Source organism: Solanum pennellii, chromosome 8, assembly GCF_001406875.1.
Source record: "Solanum pennellii chromosome 8, SPENNV200".
In the NCBI taxonomy this organism is placed as follows: Eukaryota; Viridiplantae; Streptophyta; class Magnoliopsida; order Solanales; family Solanaceae; genus Solanum; species Solanum pennellii.
This window is the reverse complement of record NC_028644.1, coordinates 69,632,569-69,640,423: the sequence shown is the minus strand read 5'-3', so window position 1 is coordinate 69,640,423 and position 7,855 is coordinate 69,632,569. Positions and strand designations below refer to the sequence as shown.

General features: G+C 28.6%; 1 protein-coding gene across 1 annotated transcript; it reads left to right on the top strand.

Moving 5' to 3' along the window:
- The first annotated feature begins 3,180 nt into the window (after positions 1-3,180).
- Positions 3,181-4,737, top strand: LOC114078458 (probable inactive receptor kinase At5g58300). Its single transcript, XM_027919345.1, has 3 exons — positions 3,181-3,208; positions 3,260-3,577; positions 4,133-4,737. Exons 1-3 carry the CDS (start codon positions 3,181-3,183, stop codon positions 4,681-4,683), a joined length of 897 nt encoding a protein of 298 aa, XP_027775146.1. The 3' UTR covers positions 4,684-4,737.
- The last annotated feature ends 3,118 nt before the right edge of the window (positions 4,738-7,855 follow it).

The window sequence follows — 7,855 nt, the reverse complement described above, 5'->3', positions numbered from 1 at the left end:
GAATGAAGCCGAACAAGCGTCAAAGGTAATACCTTATTCTTTTTGTCCCTAGATTCAGGAATGTGATCTTCNGTGCTGCTGAAACATTTTGTTGCTGCTGAAAATTGTAGCTAGTACTGCTGAAATTAGTGCGGTTGTTTTTTTTTTGTGATGCTGAAACCTTTTGTTGTTGCCTAAAAATTTTGAATGAAAGTGGCGGTTGATTGAATGAAACCGAACAAGCGTCAAAGGTAATACCTTATTCTTTTTGTCCCTAGATTCAGGAATGTGATCTTCATTGTCTTGAACATGTTGAGTTTCTTTGTCAATCTGGTTTGTGGTCGGGGTGGCATCGAATTCTGGAAGTTTGATGTTAATGATATCGTTTTCTTGTTGCGTTACTGGTGTTCGAGCAAATGAAAAGGCGAAAAAAAGGAAGAAAATAGCAATGGAGAGTTTATCCATTGTGTAAATTTGGTTTNAGTGATATCGTTTTCTTGTTGCGTTACTGGTGTTCGAGCAAACGAAAAGGCGAAAAAAAGGAAGAAAATAGCAATGGAGAGTTTATCCATTGTGTAAATTTGGTTTAATAGAACAAAGTCTATTTCTCTGAAGACAAAAGAATGATATTTATGGATATATATATATAGAAGGATTAATTAGGCTGTTTTTGCTCTATTTTGCTTTGGAAGGTGGACAGTGAATATGGGGAAAAGAGAGGTTAAAAGAGGTATAAAACATAGTGATATTTTTTAATCCAATAATATTTATGTGTAGAGTGAAATATATATTTGACTTAGTTTCTAATCTCACCTTATGCCAATAAAGTGTGGTCTAACGGGCAATGAAGTGAGTAAATAACGTGAGACTAAGGTTCAAATCTCGACCATAAAAAAAGAGGACAAGGTGATATGTTTTTATCGGTGTATAAGTTTCAATGGATAAAGTTATTCGATACTTAGTGCTAGTTTCATCTTGTGTGTGTGCCTCTAGAAGGTACTAAATCGAGCTTCACGCTATCATTCCTCCATTTTCGTGCTCGTTTCAACAAACCATATGCTTTGATATCAATTGTTAGGCTACGGCGATCATCTAAGATAAACTTAGGTTTTCCAAAAAGTTTCAACATTATTAAAAGTTTCTCTACACGTTATATGTAGCTTTTTTTTTCTTTTCAGCTATCAATGAAAAACAAAATTTGTTATATGTCGATATATATAATTTAAATATTAAAATAGCAAGTATGGATGAGCTATTACCATGATTATATATTTGATCGTCAATCCTTAAATCTTGCTATTTGTCATTGGGCAAGGTAAATTGAATTAAAAACAAAATTTAAAACTTTGTATGAATATGTAACATTAGTTTATATATTTGCTAATGACGCAGTCTTGCTCAAATTAAGAACAAAATAGGGATCAATATTGTCTTGAAATTGAAGTAGTATATTATTATAATATTTTTATAAAGTAGGTAAAGTATCATGTCCTTCTCCTTCCCTCGTCATATCGGTAGCGGGTAATATGTGATTTTAAGCGGGTTCAAACATATTTTTAACTTTTCACAGTGATAAAATATTATTTAAGTTAGTTTCTTCAAGCTATAAATATATTCAAGATAGTGAATGAAAGCAGTTTAGTAAAAAATAGTACAATTTCTTACGTGTTTCTCATTTGACTTTTAAAAAATAAAATTTTAAGTCATTATTTATTAAATTAATACGATATAATGAAAAAATAAATTTATTTTGTGACTTTATTTTTGGTATCAAATTTAATTAGAAAAAAAATATTAAAAAATTATGCTGGGTGGATTAAGGCGAGTTGAAAATGAAAGAAGTTGTTAACTAGGGTGGGTTAAAAATTTTGCGGGTTAATTTCAATCTGTCTTGCCCTATCCAGTTTGACACCGCCCTATTGTCATCCCTGGATATAAGTTCAATTGCTAAAGAATAAAATTTAAAGATCAATTCATTTGAAGAGCAAAACGAATAAGTTTTAAGTAATACTCCCTCCATCCGGTATTGTTTGTCATGGTTTTTATTTTAGAGTTAAACTATAAAAATTTTGACTAACATTTTAAGATGCATTTTTTCATCATATTAATATGCAAAAAATTGTAATTTATAGTACTTTTCATATAGTTTTTAGAATATCTAATTTTTTTTGTTTAAAATATCGAATTAACGTGATCTAATTTACTTTTGAAAATTAGTCAAATTGAATTTTGATAAGCACAACATGACAAACATTTCTGGACGAAAGGAGTATAATTTCATGACTCGATACATGACGAACAAGATATATTTAATTACTAACCAATAAGATTTGTGGTGAAAAACAAGGATTCCAACTCACTATCTTCTTTAAACTCAATTGATTAATCATAATTGAATACCATATAATACCAATTGTTTACAACTTGGTATTCGATAAATTCTATGATGTTATAACCAATAAGACAACATCCAAAAACATTATAAATTCTCTAAAATGATACTATTTCTGAAAGTTTTCTTAAACACTCAATTTTTTTTCTTAATATAATTAATTAAAGATGTTATCAAGAGCTTTTGTCACTAAACATCAAATTAAAAGGAATTTCAATGATCATGAAGAAAATAGTTGCAGATCAATGTCAATTTTTATGAGTATGAAGAGTTTATTATAGGATTCAAACAAGATGTTCCTCTTATATTTTTCGATGAAAATAATGATCCTAATCGTAACCATGGTACGGTATCAAGGAATATAATTTCTTTTTCTTGGCTAAAATCTTAGAAAAATATTTCTCGAGAAAAATATGCGATTTTTACGGTGAAAGTAAGGAAAATAGGTTTTATAAATGACATTTCACTCTTCTTCGTCGTCCACCACATCCAATCCCACACATACCCCCACCCCACCCCACCCCCACCCGCAACTTTATAATGTTTGTTTAGATTATATTTGTATGTTTTTGCGATTTGATAATATATATCTTTCGGTTACATCTTATCAAACATCATTAAATAAGTAAGAAATCATTTATATATTTCAAAAAATCATTTTCCATAGAAAACATTTTCCTTCATACCAAACACACTCGAAGGTTTATTTTGTACGGTTAGTGTAATTATTTATTTGTTGCATTATTAAGTCACCTAAAAGATATCTACATATAAACCTTTTTAAAGTTTGTGATTTTTAAATCTTGAAAATGGAGATTACTTGCTATAACATAACATGTAATTTTGACTTCCATAATCATTTTATTTAATTATATTATGTCTCGACAGGTAAAGCAGTGACGCGTACTTGTGAGCCAAGATTGACGCTAAAAGAAGTGTTGAGGGCATCAGGTGGAGTTATGGGAGAGAGTCATTTAGGGATGACTGAAAAAATTGTGCTTTTAAAAGGGAAAATTTGTGCTTTAAAAAGATTTAGAAAAGTTATTTTAAAAAAGAATGTAGTTGGGAGAAAAATTGAGAAGTTTGCTAGGGTTAGTAGAGATTGCAAACAACTTGTTCCAATCACAGCTTATTTATATTCAAAGAGGATCAAATTTGTTGTTTGTGATTACTACCCCATGGGTAGCCTTGCTGATTTACTTGCTGGTGAGTTTTCGGTCTCGTAAATTTCAAATTTTAAATCTTAAATTTTTATGTGAATTCAGTTTAATTCACAATGGAGGTATATAGGATACGAGTATCAGATACTAAATGAAAAAAACACACTAAAAAATAATCTCGACTTATTTTTCAAGTTACTAATCGTACTTGTTATAAATTATATGTGGTTATCTTTTAGGAAACTCGTGCATTTTTTTCAATTATCTATATATACAGAGAGAAGTTAAATTCACTTAGATTTATTGTTATAATCCGTTTTTTAATATAATCTCCAAAAAAATAAAAATTAAGAACTATAATCACTTAAAATATGGATTGAAACATATTACAATTAATGAATGTTTATAATTGTTAAGTAAAATTCGTTTAAGATTAATTAGTAAATCATTTTTAGTTTACTTTAAATTAACTAACCAAAAATATATAGTTTTGGATAGTTTATCCAATCAGATATCTCTATGATCATTACGTGCTAATACATGACACGTTTTATTATAATTATAAATTTAACTTATATGCATCGATTTTTTTTTCTTTTAGGAGCAAGGGATCTAGGTCAAACGGCACTAGAATGGAAACAACGTTTAAAAATAATTGTATGCATTGCTCATGGCATTGCATTCATCCACTCACAAGATCCACCAAAAGATCAAAAGGATATACAACTAAATGTTCATGGCAATGTCAAGGCATCAAATGTCATGATCAACATCGATTTCACCGCCTGTCTATCTGACTATGGCTTCATGCAATTAGCTGAGAGGACAGAGTTTTCTGATACCTGGCAAAAAAATCCGCCCCCACTTGATGATCAATATGCATATTGTGAAATGTTAAGCCAAAAAAATGATGTGTATAACTTTGGGATTATTATGTTGGATATATTAGGAAGAAAACATGGGATGAAGAAAGAAGAAATGGGGAATGGGGAGTTTGAGTTTTTTGTACAAGGCAAAGAAAGAAAACAAGTTTTAAATGTATTAAACATAGCTTTGAAATGCATAAATAATGATCTAGAGGCTAGGCCTACAATGGAACAAATAGTAATATACCTAGGAGATGTATTGAGGGTGAAAAATTACTCAAATTAGTGTTATTTTTGTGTGAACGATATACATATATCTATATATATTGATATTAGGAGAGTCTTTTTGTCGTGTATGCTTTGAAGCATGTATTACAACGTCTCATTCCCGAGCAAATTGGGATAAGATATGCTTTGAAACATATACGATGAAAAATAGCTTGTAGAATTTGCTCAACATTTTTTTGTTGATTGTCGACCTGTTAAGCTGATTTCAAGAAATTCATGTCACGCAACATAATAGATGTATGCTTTAAAACATGTTTGAAAACTTTTGAGTTATATAAATAATATTTTACTATTAACTTTTAACTCTGATTTGTTGATACGATATGTTGTTCTCTTTCTAATTATATAATATCAAAATGTGTAATCTAATAATGTCTAATAACTTACACTTTTAAAGTGTAACAAGTGTTGATACAAAACCACATTGGTTAAAATGTAATCTAATAACTTAAACAGAAATAAAACACACAATTAATCAATACTAGTTCATAACTAATGATCATTGCATATGCTTTTTGTTGGTCTGTATTCTACTTAAATACAATAATAACGAACATATCAGTAAAATCTTACGAGTAAAGTTTGTAAAAAATATTTTATTTTTATCTTTTACGAGGTAGAAAAACAGTTTCTTTTTACCTATAATAAACTAATAAAGGGATCTTAGAAGGGACAGAAATATAGAGTAGCCTCACGTGTGGTTCTTACACACAACAGAGGGGGCATCTTATAGACAATCAAAGTCCTTTTTCTTTTTTAGACGAAAATTAAGATCGAGCGGTAAATATTCTTCTATCGTTAATCAGAGATATTGAATTTAAATTTTTTTCAATTGGATTCGCCTTTGTTTGAAAACACTTAAATCTAAATATAAAACTTTTCAATATAAATTTAAATTATACTTTAATATAAATATCGAACATCAATTTAATTAGTTGATTTCCTCCTATTTTTTCTATCACAAAAACAGTGTAGATTCAAGAGGACCAATTGATGAGTACACTGATACATGTCAAATCTTACACGTGTACTTTTATGACTACTCCTCCCTCCTCATACTAAATAGGGGCCATCTTCGTAAAAACTTACTCGTACTTAATATTCATATCAATATTATAAAAGAAAAGAATATGGAGCGAATTGTTTTACAGATACTTGGACGAGACATAAGCTTGAAATACCTCATAAACATTTAAATTTACTCTCATTCAATATGTATTCAAATGTTATAAGTAATTATGAACGTTACAGTCTAGTGAAGTCAATTGATATTCATTCGTCGAAAAAATCATCGAATATATTTTAATTGTTGTTATTAGATTATTCATCAATTATTAATTGAACTTAGATCATGGAAGTACTCTACTAATCTACTTATTATACAAAAGTTGTATACAATTAATTTTCAAGCTTCAATTAATATATGATTCAATCAATCTCATTAACTCACGGTATTGACGACACGTGGACCAATGGCTACACATAATACAGCTCCTTTTTTGCCTTTTAATAACTAAAAAAAATATAGATGATTATTAGGCTTATAGAGCTAAGGTTATTAGGATTTTATATTAATATAATAACAACAAGCTATGATTTAATTTATTAATTAATTAGTGTAACGTACATTTTGACTGATCCAGTAGTATAATTTTTTTTAAATAAAATTAATTATATTCTGTTGACTTTTTCTTCCAAAGCGTGTGCATGGTTAATAGCGTACTTTAATTATTATTTATTTTAGCAGAACCAAAGAATCAAGAAGCTTCGTATTGGAATCATTAAGCACGATTAAAGCAAATCAATTACATTATCTTTATATTACCACTTAATTACACGATGGATTAGCAAATTGAATTTATAAATTATTTTTAAAAATCATACGAAGTTAATTTGTACTAACAAACATATACTACATTACTAGATTCTAGATCTTTATCGACGATTATTAATGGTAAGGTATGTATTTTTTTGAGGAATGCTAATCGATAGAACGTGTAAAATCTTGATATATTCAAATAAAAAATTATCTATATCGGTGAAATAACCGTAATACGACTAGTGACAAAATGAAGATGGTTATATATACAATATTCGTTTTTTTGGAAGGGGAAATCGAGCGGAGGATTACGAGACGAAAAATTGAATAACCTCAACTACTAGCTTGTTCTTACCAGGTCTTTGATATTTATATTGGATCCTGAGTCAATCTGGATTTGCGTCGAATGAAAATTCAAATTCAAAATATCTGGTTAATTAAAGATGAAGGAGTATCTTATATTATTATTATTATTATTAATATTATTATTATTATTATGTTGCATATAAAAGTGTTTTGACTTGATTCTATATGTATAAATAGCATGTTGAGCTTTCATTTGGTAAAATAAGAAGAAAAATAAAAGAGAGTAATAAAATGGCAAATGAAGAGAGTGAACTTTACTTTGTTTTTATGAACTATGATCCTGAATACGAACGTCTTCGATCCAAAAGGTCAGTATTCTTCTTTATTTTATTTATAAATTTTTTTAAAAAAAAATTAAAACATCATTTTCGTAGTTGAACAACAAAAATCTCATGCTAATCAACTAATTATAAGAAAATTTGACTATAGCAAGGAGCTTTTTTAGCGATGAATTAGCTAGGGATTACCAACATATTCCTTAGCTAATCACATGTTTTTTTGGTAAAAAATAAATCTGATACGTACGTACATTTAAATCTTGATTCCGTGTCTGAGTTAATAGAACAAAGAAGGGAAGCTATGAGCTGGATGTGTACATAAGCAATAAACATGATGAGCTGTTAGCAAATACATTTGAGGCAGGAAGCTATATAAAGAGATTGTCTTTAGTTATTGTTGATGGATTTGCTGTTGAAATCACTCAACATCAGGTTAGTTAATTAATTAATTTCCTCAAATTTTGTATTTCTATATTCTTAATTAATAATACTATATAGTTTACATTATTATAAATGACATATATTATTTTATGATTACAGGCTAATGTGCTTAGATCTGCAAAAGAAGTGAGGGTTGTGGAGAAAAATCAAGAACTTGCTTAATGGCTTGGATGGTTATTATTATTATTATTATTATTGAGAAATTTAATATATAGATTTCCCCACCCGTCATCAAAAAAAAAAAAAGTGAGAAGAGAAAAGGAAGA

What these genes read in the sequence shown, in the direction of transcription:
- LOC114078458 (XM_027919345.1), top strand. Translation starts at nt 3,181, where the DNA reads ATGGAGATTACTTGCTATAACATAACAT. An exon ending in TACTTGCTATAACATAACAT is followed by an intron (nt 3,209 to 3,259) that starts GTAATTTTGACT and finishes ATGTCTCGACAG; the next exon opens with GTAAAGCAGTGACGCGTACT. An exon ending in CCTTGCTGATTTACTTGCTG is followed by an intron (nt 3,578 to 4,132) that starts GTGAGTTTTCGG and finishes TTTTTCTTTTAG; the next exon opens with GAGCAAGGGATCTAGGTCAA.